Below are 13366 nucleotides of genomic sequence, written 5' to 3'. Positions count from 1 at the left end.
CCCATTCAATTTTATCTTTTCCATGTTGAAGAATTGGCCCAAACTTACTGCATATTATTAAACTAAGTTTAAATACAAATGAACTGTTTTGTGGGCTCTGAGACGAAACAAAACACCATTACTGAGGCAAGCAGGTTTTATTTCTCAAGGACTTTCCAAGTTAAACCACTGAGTTCGAAGGTGCTTGCAAATTGTACCCGGCAACAGCAGGGGCTTGGGCCGAGCGCTGCCACAGCAGGCCAGGTCACTGATGACTAAAGTTGCACGTGGGTCTGTAGCAGCTAAAAGGCCCTCAGACACTGGCATCCCATAGCTTCCAGAAGCTGTTCCACCAGAAGAGCCAGCCATGACAGGAACGCAGACCACCTCAACTTCCTGCCCCAAATGTGACCTAGTTTACTACAATAAACAACAAGCTTGAAACATCTGATCTTTAGCACTATCCCTGACCACCACTTACTTCATCAGAGACAAGAAGAAAGAACGTCAACAATGTAAGCACAGACGGTGCATCCTCCTGTGCTCCCAGGCTCCAACAACACCCACAGCTCAGGGGCTTCCTAAGCTGAGCACAGTTTACACATGTTGTGTGTTTGTCACCACAGATCAATTATTTTCACTTGTTGAAAAGGCAACAAACCTTCTTCCCCTGGCCTAACATCCTTAGCAACGTTCTCACTTATTACTGGGACTTTCAGCCTGAGGATTGACTGGGATCTTAAGAAAGGTGTTAGCTTTCTTTTACAGCAATCGTAAAGTTGTTTGATGTAAGATGTGGGTAGAAATTTAGACATTGATGTTAAATGGTTTACCTACACAGGATGTATCGTTTCTGGCAAACACTCTTTATATTCCACGAACTGTGCAGTGCATTAAGGACTTCATGAGTCAATGCAGCTTTTGGAGATAAAAGTCTAGAACACTGCTTGTGGTTACAAGGTGCTTAAAAATGAAAAATAACACTTTCCACAGCAAATACACCCAATCTGGACAATACATCAGCATATGGCTGCAACAATGCCAAGAAAGCCTCTGCCAACCGACAACAGACACACGTTCTGTTGATTCAGAGACTCCAAAGTGAGAGACCACCAAAGCTGCACATTGATCACTGGTCAGTTTCTTCTCTGGTGGATGGATGATGAGACTTACCAGTGCCTTACTGCCTAATATTGTCCTCTCACAGCCCGAGGTGGCCTTACAGGTGTCCTGCTTGTTTCCCCTCTCCTGGGCCCACTTTAGTTTGGCCAGTTCCCTTCTCTTCTCCCCATCTTACAAAGTTTTCCTCTTTGGTTACTTTACCTAGAAGCCCTATAAGAAAGCTTGTCAATAACCTGAATTCAAAAGGGACCACAAGGAACACTTTGGAATCCTTTCTAAAACCCAGTAGTTCAATAAGCATCCTCATGTAACTGGCATGAGCTGTTGTGCTTCTGCACAATTCACATGCAAACACAAATGAAGTTCTCAGCCTGTGGGAGGGAAAACTACACAGGCACAGTGGCGAGACTCCTACAGTAATAAAATTTTATTTCCAAATGGTGCTGGCAAAGAGAGAGGTGACACTTGACAGAAGAAAACCCAGGAGAAGTACCAGTTGCCCCAAACATACAAAAAGACAAAGGACTGTGACAGGACCCCTCTCACAGGGAGCTTAGTACTAGACCTCCCAGGAGCACCCTACAGGATTAAGGGCATGGGTGCTCCTGAACCACAGCCCCAAAAAGAATCTGGGACTCCAAGCCCACGGTAACCAGTACACGGCTTGCACACGTACTGATGAATAAAGACAGTTACATTTAACTCAAGAGGCACCTGGTACCCTCCCGACCCACCAGGTACTGCTCAGCTGCAGGGTGCCAGCGAGCCTACCCCGCTTAAAAAAAAAAAAAAAAAAAAAAAAAGCCTCTATGAAAATTGCAAGGGCTGCCAACAGCACCAACTCCAACCCTTCCAGGGCTCGGAGACTCGGCGGGGACCGCAGGGTGCCGCCCGCAGGCGCTGAGGGCGAGGGGTAAAATGGCGGCGCGGGGCTCAGCGCCCGCGGGCCACCCCAGACCTCCCGGGGGGGGCGCGGAGCTCTCGCGAGAGCCAGGGTGAGGAAAGGGACGAGCGAACCCCCCCCCTCCCCCCAAGCCCAGGCCTCGCGAGCGGTCGAGTGACGTCTTCAGTCTGCGCTGTCTCGCGAGACGCAGCGGGCGCGGGGCCCGGCCCGGCCCCTGGGTCTCGCGAGAGCCCCTGCGCCGGGCGCTGGGCGCCCCCGTGCCGCTCGCGGAGCCTACGAGCAGCGAGACGCGGCGGGCGCCATTTCAGGGAGCAGCCGCCGCGGCCGGAGCCGGGGCCCAGCCCGGGTCTGGGAACTGCCCGCCACGGTCGCGCCGCCCCTCGCCGCCTGCCGCCCCGCGGCTGGCTGAGCGGCGCCGTCCGCCTGATCCCCGGCTGCTCGGAGAGGGTTCCCGATCGCTCGGGCCCATCCCCCACCGTAAACGCAGCCAGCGCCGGAACCGGGAGCCGCCGCCGCCGGGCCCCGGACGCCCGAACGAGGACCGCATCTGCCCGCGGCGCAGGTAACTGCCGGGCCGGGGCCGGGCCTTGGCGCCGGAAGAGCCGCGGCCTAGTCGGGGGGGGTTGTTGCGGCCCGGGCCCGCGGGCGGCCGGGAGGCCCGGGCCTCTCCCGCCGCCGTGGGCGCCTCGCCCCGGCCGGGCGGCCCCGCGCCCCGCCGCCGGGGACTGCCGCCGCGGCCCCTGTCCGTGCCCGCCCTGCGCCCTCACGGAGCCGGAGCGGAGCGGGCGGCGCCCGGCCTGCCCCCGCCCCGAGCCCCGCGGCCTGGTCGTGCGGGGTTTGGCTGTTCCTACGGCCACGTAGCGGGCGGATCCGGCTGGCCCCGCCGCCGCCTTGTCCCTCCCCGAGTCCCCCCACGATGGCGCTGTGCGGAGTGACCGGCCCCGGCCCGCGCGGGGCTCCGGCCCTGCCGTCGCTGGAGCCGGCGGCGGGGAGGAGCGGAGCGGGCCCGGGGCTCCTCAGGCGCGGGGAGCGGCGCGGGGCCGCGGACAGGAGCGAACGGCCGGGGGCGGCAGGTGCCGGGTGGCGCCGGTCGAGGCTTGGACTGGGCGGCAGGGGAGCAAAGGTCTCCGGCCGGTGTCCCGCACGGAGGAGTCGTCACAGTGGGGCAGGCGTAGCTGAGAACCCGAACTTGGTTTCGTTCGGGTTTGGTGCCACAGGAAGCAGGGGGAGAATTCCGGGGTGGGAACGTGTTGAGTAGAGGGGCGTGTGTAGCAGAAAGCTGTGCTGTCAGCCGTACAGCTGAAGTTCTTTGTAACCTTTCCTGATCTTTTCCAGAAGGCTCTTTGTAAAACAAGAGTAGAGTTGTCATTTTAGCTGCGTTGATACGTAACAAGAGCTTCAAATAGGATGTAATCGCAATGTGAAATACTGACAAGATTAGTAGCAGTAAATTCCATGTCTGTTTAGGCTTTCTGTTAACCCAGAAAGATTCAAGTATAATTCATTCCTTGTTTGCTGGTTTCTTTTCTGCAGAGACATCAAGCGTATAAAGGTGTGTTGTTTTTGTTTTGGAGGAAGAGGAAAGGCGTTTTAAGAACTATTTTGAGCTCCTTCAGTGTTTAATGACAGATATTTGGAAATTATTATTTTTTTATTCATTTAAAATGCATGGACTCTTATTTGTGAGTTTTAATAGAAAACTGTGCACATCGTGATTTTTAGCTAGAATTACAAAGTCGATAGGTCTGTTACATAAACAGAGCTGATGCACTGATGAAAGTTTAGTGTAATACCAACAAAAAGTGTTTTGCATTGAGTACAGAGTATATAGATTGTGTGGGGTGAGAGCAAAGGTCTACCTAATCTGGTATCTTGTCTGTGATAGGGGCTAACAGCAAGTGGCCAAGAAAGAAAGAAGCACAGGACAATCAGAGAGAGAAGTATCACTTAGTCATCAGCTAGTTGTGTCAAGGTCACAAGGAGGGTCTTTGTTTAATGAAAGGCCTTTTCTGTAAACTTCTGTGTATGTTTTTTGTCTGTTTTGTTTTGTTTTGAAGGCTGCATGTGTTTTTTTCTTTGTTTGCAACTACAGCACTCTGGGACAGTGAGTTCCATGGCTGAATTCCTTGTGAATGAGGACCTTTGTTTTGAACCCACCCAAACGATAGTTCACTCTTATTTGGGTGAACGCAGTAATAGTCATTCCTGATTCACTTTTTTGTGCTGTTCATGATTTGGCTCTCCCTATTTTGTCCCCCACGCTCCCCCTGGTCATTCCCCTTCAGGATGAGGAATTACATCCCAGGTACAGCTGGATATGCTAGCTCAACTGCACGTATGGAAAAGTAGTTATGGGTGGGAGTGGCCATTGGTGAGGATTGTGTCTTGTAGAAACCAGGGTTTGGCCTGGTGCTCTTTGGTGCTCCTAAATCATACTGATGTACTTGTTCATACCAAATATTGGCAGAGTAGTAGTGAATTTATCCATGTGTGTATATCTATAGGATTTGAAAAGCTACGTGTAAATACACTGGTAAAAAGTGATACAGAGCTGTTAAATGTAAATGAAGGATAGCCGTACTTGTAAGTGGTGGCACTATAGCCCAAGAGGTAATAACGTGAAAATGAGGTTAGTGTGCCTTATTAGTTAAGCAACTGAGTATGAACTTCAGTGCTCTGATATTGCTAAAGGATTGTGTTTTATTCTTTGATGTACTAATGAGGGAGAGTAACTTGATCCTTAAATGTAGTACAGCTCTGGTATAACAATCTCAGTTCTGAGGTTATGGGTGAACAGTTTAAAGTATCTTGGAAATTTGGAGCCATTTCATTATATTGGGCAAGTGTCTTGCAAGCACGGTTCTTACAGCAGTACGTGTAACCAAGGTGCAGGAATTAACCCAGTTTGGGGGAAAAAAAAATACGGCACACATGGAAGAAAATCCTCAATCTTGGGTTGTCTGACTCAGATCTGGAGGCCTGGCCTTATTTAGTTTTAGAAAGGAAAAGATTGAAGCTGTCCTAGTAGGAGGTGAGAGGATGTTGAGTCTCTACTTCTCTACAGAGATCTCTGGGAGGCTCTTAATAGTGTACCCGCATAGGGAAAGAGAATCAAATGTCAATGGGATTCAGAGTGTAATAAACACAAAATGATATTAGGAAGTTGAAAAGTAGTCTGAGGTGACAGGTATTACAGGGCGTGGTGTTTTTTTTTAAACATGGAATTCCAGACTGGATGGATCTCGCGTATGCTTTTGTTAATGCTTGAATCACAGGTTTCTTCTGTGGCCTGCACTGTGCAGGAGGTCAGATTTCTTAAAGGAAATCTAAGTCTTCAGACTAGTAAGTGTGATGGTAGCAAGTGCAAGGAAACTGCAAACAGGTTTGCCTGAACACTTGTTCTTTACGTGTCTCTCTTGGGTAGTCCTTTGGTCAGGCTCTAGCATGTCTTAAAATGGCCACTAGACCCATGTTTCTGCATGGTAAATTATCCTTGCTCTTTGTTTTGGAAGAAACAGGTGGAATACCTCAGGGGTTTCTACTTGCTAATTGTGTTTGATAGCATTTTCGTTGTTCACAGCTGTAATTGGTTGGTGCTTTGTGTCACATTCTTTAACATCTCACTGGGCGAGCTTCATTCCAGTTCCTGTTGGAAATGTCTTCTGAGACAATGCTGCGTGAATTTGTGCTGATGCAATGATGGCCTGTTAAGCAGAGGCTTTTGGAATATAAAGCACAAAGGTGTTTACCCTCTTAGCTGGATTTTACTTTTTCTTTCAGGTGTCCTGAAAAATGGCTGATGATATTGATATTGAAGCAATGCTTGAAGCTCCGTACAAGAAGGTGAGAAAAATGTGCCGGTGAGGTCCTGCTTACCTTAATTTAGCATTATACATGAAACTACTGCTGAACTGTAAACTAACATCCCTGGAGCCCTCATGATTTATCTTACTGGAGATGCATTACATGTAACTTGCAAGTAAATATATGCTGTTAATGTAATTATATTGTGCAGTAGTTTCACTTCAGCGTGATGAATAAATGCCCATCTATCTCTCTTTGTAGACTTGCCTAACGATATCTCACCTCTACTCCCATGAATTCACCTTTGATTCCAGTGTGAACTGTCAATCATAAGGTAGTAATTGAGTGACGTATCGCTGTACCGTGGTCCCCTAGGTTTAAAAACAAAACAAAAACCAACCAACCAAACAAAAAACAACCCAAAACCAAAAAACCCAAACAAATAAACCAAAAAAACCCACCAAGAAATCAAAAACCTCTCCTAAAATTGCCAGGTCCAGTTTGGTATAGCAACAAGGTGAATGCAGTGGTTTGGGAAAACAGCAGGGTTCCAAGAATAACCTTTTCACCAGTCCCATGGCAAGTAAATATTTGAACGGTCTGCTCAGTGCAAGAAGAGTGAGACTTGCTCTTAATGCAGAAGACTGGTGATGGTTAATCTTTTAACAGAGCAGGTGGAAATCAATTGCTGAGTGGACGAATTTACCTAAATTCTTGGATCCCTGAATAGAACATTCTTAGCAAGTAAAAGACAGTATCACAGTCTGCGGTGTCATTTAAAAAAAAAAAAAGCTCTTGTATTCTTCTGTCCTAGTTGTTCAATTAGGAAATGTCAATTTTGATGCAAATTTTTTTATTGATTAGTGTAGTGGCATCTCTTACCCAAACCAGCAGTGAATGAATACTGTCTTTTTTGTTTTTCACCAAATGGTAGTAAAGTGTTAACATCATGCATGCTTTAGCACTGGTTTCACAAGTAATGTATATAAAGTTTAAGTCATTTAGTAATTGTTCTTCTGATGTAATCATTGTGATTAAATTGTAAAGCAAGTATATAAACTATATAGCAGCTATTGTTAGCCTATTCTGCAGTGTTTCTTACAACCATCTCATGAATTTTGGATGAGCATTTGTAAGTTTTAAATGGTATATTTAGTTTATGTAATATTTAGTAGTCACATAAAATCTTGAAGAGTAATTTGTAAATTGTTATGTTGAAATTCTTGTGTCCTGGTTTAACATGGATATTTTCCATGTAAACAGGTATGGAAATAGGGAATGTTTAGGCTGGACTGGTGGATTATTGATGACTTTCTTGGGAGTCGACGTTACTAAAGCAGTGTGAATCCCTGTTTGCTTCAGGGCGAGATGTGTGACAGAGGTGGCATCAAGCTCTTACAACCCTTCAACGAAAATGAGTGAAGATCTCGGGAATGGCATCGGTCACAGGAAATCGATAGTGGCTGGCTGCTAGCATAGCCACTGGGGCTTAGGCAGAGATATAGCCTTGGTGCTGATCTGAGGGGCACGCAAACCTTAAACTTCCTCTTACATTTTATAGAAATAACTTTTAACCACTTGAGTGCTGAATTCTACAGGATAACTTAGTCTCTAAACCATGTAAGGAAGTATCTACAATTTAATATACACTTTTAAATGCTGTAAGTTTTGCATTTTATAATTGTATGACTTAAAATTAAGCAGCAAAGTGGTTAAACATGGCTACCTAAATTATCTAAATCTTTCCACATTAAACTGTAAACAAGTAATTTAGTATTAAAATTTTTGTTTTGTATTTTCTTATTCCTATTCCCATTACCCTTTGACCACTTGAAATGTTTCCGCTTCGTCCTCACGATGTTCTTCTATCAACCCTGCTTAGGATGAGAACAAATTGAGCAGTGCCAATGGCCACGAAGAACGAAGCAAGAAGTAAGTATTTTCCCATACTTTGCTTTTGGGGGAGGGAGCTGTTTTTTCTAAAAAAAAAAAAAAAAAAAAACCAAACTTTTGAATGCATGTCATTAATATCCAAGGAAATAAATTGGAATAACTTGATATTTGCGTTTACTGCAGTTGCAGAAATTATGAAATTTTCTTCTTTTACAAATATAGTTACACCCTTGTCACTGATGTCATCAAATCTGTGGAAACACTTACTGTTTTAGCATCAGATAAAAATACAGACTTGGTAGGTTCAGCATGATTCATCTCTTGTTTTTTTTTGTTTGTTTTAGCAGTGCAGTAAAGTTTGCACTTTAAAAATTATTTGGTGTGAAAATTTTAAGCAATTTAGAACAGTCCAAACCATTTAAAGATGCCATTGCTTTCTTGAAAGGTTTAGTCGCAGAATCACAGAATACTAAGGATTGGAAGGGACCTTGAAAGATCATCTAGTCCAGTCCCCTGGCAGAGCAGGAACACCTCGATCAGGTCACACAGGAATGCGTCCAGGCGGGTTTTGAAAGTCTCCAGAGAAGGAGACTCCACAACCTTCCCCCCCCCCCCCCGGCAGCCTGTTCAGTGCTCTGTCACCCTCAATGTGAAAAAGTTTTGTCTCATATTTAAGTGGAACCTCTTATGTTCCAGCTTGCACACATTGCCCCTTGTCCTATCATTGGATGTTACTGAGAAGAGCCTGGCTCCATCCTCCTGACACTCCCCCTTTACATATTTATAAGCATTAATGAAGTCACCCCTCAGTCTCCTCCAAGCTGAAGAGACCCAGCTCCCTCAGCCTCTCCCCGTAAGGGAGATGCTTCACTCCCTTAATCATCCTCGTGGCTCTGCGCAGGGCTCTCTCAAGCAGTTCCCTGTCCTTGAACTGAGGGGCCCAGAGCTGGACACAATATTCTGGATGTGGTCTCACCAGGGCAGAGAAGGGGGGGGGAGAACCTCTCTCGACCTACTGACCACAGCCCTTCTGATACACCCCGGGATGCCACCGGCCTTCTTGGCCACAAGGGCACAGTGCTGGCTCATGGTCATCCGGCTGTCCACCAGGACCCCCAGGTCCCTTTCCCCCCTGCTGCTTTCCAGCAGGGCAGACCCCAGCTTATACTGGTACCAGGGGTTGTTCTTGCGCAGATGCAGGACTCTACACTTGCCCTCGTTATATTTCATGAAGTTTTTCCCCACCCAGTTCTCTGACCTGTCCAGGTCCTGCTGGATGGCAGCACAGCCTTCTGGCGTGTCAGCCACTCCTCCCAGTTTAGTGTCATCAGCAAACTTGCTGCGTTGTTTCACACTCGTTTCCCTCCCCTCCCCTACATTCTCACTACTGTTCACATTCCCAATTGAGTATTTGAGTCCTTGATTTATTAATTTGTGTAACAGCTGTTTTAAGTGTTTTCTCTATTTCTAATCCAATTTTTTTTAAATCACACTAAAACTTTTTTAAAGAACCAGATTATAAGCACACATTCCTTAGGAATCTTTGCTGAAGTGTGCCATTCTTAACTGGTCAGTGACTTAATTCCAGGGTTGGAATACCAACATCAGACTTATGCTGTGAACATCGTTCTTGTGTCTCTGAGATACCCTGAAACTCCTTCAAAATCGGCTCCTACCAATATTTTTGTTTGGAATTTTTATCATTTCAGAATACGTATATAGCTGACATGTAAAAGCCTGCTCTTGTTTGAATGACTAGCCCCCAAATATAAACTGAGATCAGAAGAAAAATAGTGTTTCCCGAATTTCGGAACTGGTTCTCACCTGGGTTTGTAGTAGATGAGGTGAATACTAGAATGTATTTCAGCTTGTAGCCTCTCAGAGATTAAAGTGATGGCATTTGTTTTCTTTCTGCCCGCATTTTCAGCTTGGTCCTGTGCACTCTGAGTTTATTTTTAATTGAGACAGAGAGTAAATTAAGTTCAGGGGAAAAAAAAAGGTTACATCATTCTGAAACAGAAGAAAGTTCAGGTGTTTTGATACTGTTAGTCTTGCAGTCTGTTTTGTGTGTAGTTTCACCTTTCAGCTTTCCTGATAGTACCCATGTGCATGTTCAAAAATGTTGATCCTGTGGTGTACCCTTGTTTCGGTTTTGGAGTAATTACTAACTTACTGTATTGCAGTTTTGTGATGGTGTGGAGCTTTTTGTCCCAGAGTTGTGATTTTTATAATGCTGTTTTCCACTTAAATCCTGAAAAAATAAACCACACCATTTTGTAAATGCCAAACATCAACAGCTAAAAATGAACATTAATTTCAGCTTTCAGCAATAGTGATCAAGTAATACTACGTTTGTGTTAGATTCTTAATCCCTTTAGTTTCTCTACAGTTTTACTGTGTCTGTACTGTCTATCCAATTTAATTATGTTTGGAAGGCAGAACACAAATCTTCTTGAGAATCTTGGCTGTTAGGAGCCTAGCATGCAAACAAGGTTCAGCTCACAGTGGGATAGCGAATGGCTGGTTACTTCTTCCTGAAGTCTAGCTGTAATTACTAGTTATGGTGTTGGCCAATATATTGAGCTACAGATAGAGTACGTTGAGCTCCAGATGGTATTTTGGGGAACTATGATGATATGAGAGTAGATGATTGAACTTCTTCGCTCAGAGGTTGGTGAGGCACTGAAACAGGTTGCCCAGAGAATTTGTGGATGCCCCATCCCTGGGGGTGTTCACGGCCAGATTAGATGAGGCCCTGGCCAACCTGATCTAGTGGGTGGTGTCCCTGTCTATGCCACAAGGGTTGGAGCTAGATGTACTTTTAAGGTCCCTTCCAACCCAAGCCATTCTGTGATTTAAGGAGATAATGGTAAGTGGTGTGTCTTAGGAGAGAGACTACACCTCTAACACTGTCCTGTATTATATTACAGTAGGAAGTGTGGTTAAGTGACAGTGATGCAGATCATTCCAATTGTCAGGGTGGTGTCAAAAGGATTCTGAGCACTGGGTTTTGATGCTGCAATTTCTCTGTACAAAAGTAATAGAGAAACTATTAGGGTGTTGTGAAGGAGTCAGCAAGTATTGAAACACCTGAATATTTCACTTTATTATGGCCATCTTCTAGTTCTTAAAACCAAATGACCAAATCACAAAGTTTCTCTTGAGGGATAATTACTAAGACAGTTGTAATGGGGCTTCCTAGGTAGAGATTAGAGAACAAAAGCTGCTAATGATGATGGGGCTCAGTTATATGTGGGAACTGAGACATTTTTACTGTAGTAACTGAACCTAACTAGGAGTCGTAGTTTATAGATGGCAATAGAAAGTAAGAGCAAAGAACTTTCTTTTGAAGAAGAGGTGGGGGTACATGCAAAGGCTTTAGGTGTATGACTGACCACTTTAGAAAAAAGATTTTGTATGTAAACAGAAGGTATAAAAGGAGGGGGTAAAATAAGTAGCAAAAAAAAGTTTTGAATTTCAAAAGGGTTGCAGCAAATTTGAGTATTCCCAAAGCTCAGTTGGATGGTCTAAAGTGATTGCTTGATCATCTGTTTGAAGTGGGTTACACATATGTAGATATCTTAAAAGCTGGGAGATGGTAAATTTTTGCAGGCTGAGACTGAGATAGGAAAAAAAAAATCCACGGATAATCCAAATGTACTGTGCAAGAATGAAACAGTGGCTCATTGATTTTAAAATATGAGATACAATTGACTTAAAGGTATGCACCAAACCTGTAAGAGCCACAGATGTAGAAAAGCAAGTGGCTTAGCAAGGAGTGGAGTAGCAAGTAGGAATCTTAAAGCAGAAGCGAAACTCTTAGGCAGCGTGTTAAAACTGGTGGCAGACAGTATCAGAAGAAAACAGCCTTCCTTTTCCTCACTTTTTTTCTTGTTTTGTTGTACTTTGCTATAAAAATACCGAGTTATTCTTAGTTTCGTGATGGTGTATTTAAAATCTTTGAGATGACACATGAAGTACTGCATTTAGTATGCACTAGTTCTAATACACGAAATAGTTTTTCAGTGCTGTTACTCTAACTGTAAGCATGCTTTGATTACAAAAATAAATTGAACAAAAGTGCTTGAGCACTTTATCTTGCTCATGATGAATTTTAAAAGGTTTCTGATGTGTTTAACCACCTATTTAACTAAAAGATTGATACAAATACCAAGAAGTAGAAACTTTTTCATATTAATGTCTCTAGCATTCTGTTAGAGGAGCTGTAGAATGTACATAAATAATAGAACTGATGATACTGAGCTGCAGTTGTAACCAGAGTTGCTTTTTTTTTTTCTTCCCCTTCTCAGGAGAAAAAAGAGCAAGAGCCGAAGTCGAAGTCATGACAGAAAGAGGAGCCGAAGCAAGGAACGCAAGCGGAGCCGAGACCGGGAAAGAAAAAAGAGCAGAAGCCGGGAAAGGAAACGGAGCAGAAGCAAAGAACGCAGACGCAGCCGTTCTAGAAGTAGAGACCGCAGATTCAGAGGCCGCTACAGAAGTCCCTAGTAGGTTACTTATGTCAAATTGCATGTGGCTTGCCTCAGTGTACGATGTGAGAGCTTATAGTCTCTCTTTCTATATTGGTTGCTAATTGCCTCAAGAAAGGGAGTGAGAGGTTGAAGATGGTTCAGTAAATATGGAAAGAAAAAGAGGAGGACAGTGACATATCCCATTCCTCTTACTAGTTTTCCTTTTTATCTGAATGCAATATTCTTGTCAGTACTCTGGGAATGCAGACAAAAATGCTGGAGGTCTCAGGGTCTCATTTGGCACTAAGCCACCTCTATGTTGGTGTTTTCATACTGCAAATATACTGCGTCTGCAGGCTGTGCGTGGCATTTCCTGTGCTTTCATCAGTCCTGTGTACTGATCAGCCCTGCTCTGTGTTTCAGCCAGGGTATGTCTCTTTGGTGTCAGGACTTCTGGAGCTCTGGGCTTCAGCTCCAAAGATTGCAGCGATGCACAGTTAGCTTGTGTTCTGCGGCTTTTTGGCACCTGCAGAATTACAGGAGCTAGCTGGAGCGTGGCACTGTTGAGGCTTCAGACTGCCTTATAAACAGGATCCCCAGTCAAGATCTCTTGCCTTTCTTTCTGGTGGGGCCTGCCAGTCCTCTCATTTCTGATGTGGTGGTGTATGAAGGAGATTGCTGCTCTTCTGAGTTAGCTGGGAGTCACTGCCTTCTCCTGTTTGTGTTGGAAGGGTTTTCTTTGTTTTTCCTGTCATCGCTGGGTGCAAGTTCTCCACCAGGAGAAATTCAGGAGCTTCAGCATCCTTGTCTTCTGAAGTACCTTCCCTTAGGTAGAAGTTGAAAGTATGCATGTTACTACAATAACCCATGCCTATTTTGATGCGTCCAGATGTGTTGTAAAAGGAAGGTATACAATTATGAGAGGACTTTTGCATTCTTACGGTATTCCTCCGTAGCTGTACCGGGCAAATTCTCTGCTATTGAAAGGCAGTGAACAAAAAGACCAGATATTCTAGTATCCCCTAGGGGGGATGCTAGAATACTTACTGGTTTGGCAACGTTGCATTCTTTACTTCAATAACCAAGTAGAATTCAACTTCTAAATCAGCTTAGTGGAAGACAGGTATAGGGCAACTAACTACCTGCATCCCAGAGGCATTGGCAGTGACTGTTGGGTGGCCAGCAGTTAGCTGTA

General features: G+C 44.8%; 1 protein-coding gene across 16 annotated transcripts in view; it reads left to right on the top strand.

Annotated features, from left to right (window-relative positions):
- The first annotated feature begins 2169 nt into the window (after positions 1-2169).
- The window catches only part of RBM39 (RNA binding motif protein 39), a 32997-nt gene continuing 21800 nt past the window's right edge, over positions 2170-13366 (top strand). For 6 of the 16 annotated variants that reach the window (XR_013940101.1, XR_013940102.1, XR_013940103.1 and 3 more), the window contains exons 1-4: positions 2221-2567; positions 5786-5848; positions 7692-7741; positions 12013-12207. Coding sequence is in view for 8 of the 16 variants with exons in the window: in XM_080558430.1 (XP_080414556.1) it covers positions 5798-5848; positions 7692-7741; positions 12013-12207 (296 nt within the window). In the remaining 8 variants the exon portion in view is untranslated. Of the gene's footprint in view, positions 2568-5785; positions 5849-6070; positions 6144-7072; positions 7430-7691; positions 7746-12012; positions 12208-13366 lie in introns of all 16 variants that reach the window. The other 10 variants (XM_080558434.1, XM_080558431.1, XM_080558435.1 and 7 more) reach the window with 8 other exon arrangements.

The sequence above is a fragment of the Anser brachyrhynchus genome, assembly GCF_964034855.1.
Source record: "Anser brachyrhynchus genome assembly, chromosome: 16".
Classification (NCBI taxonomy): domain Eukaryota; kingdom Metazoa; phylum Chordata; class Aves; order Anseriformes; family Anatidae; genus Anser; species Anser brachyrhynchus.
Note: the sequence above shows the minus strand (reverse complement) of the source record. Positions and strands in the feature narration are given on the sequence as shown.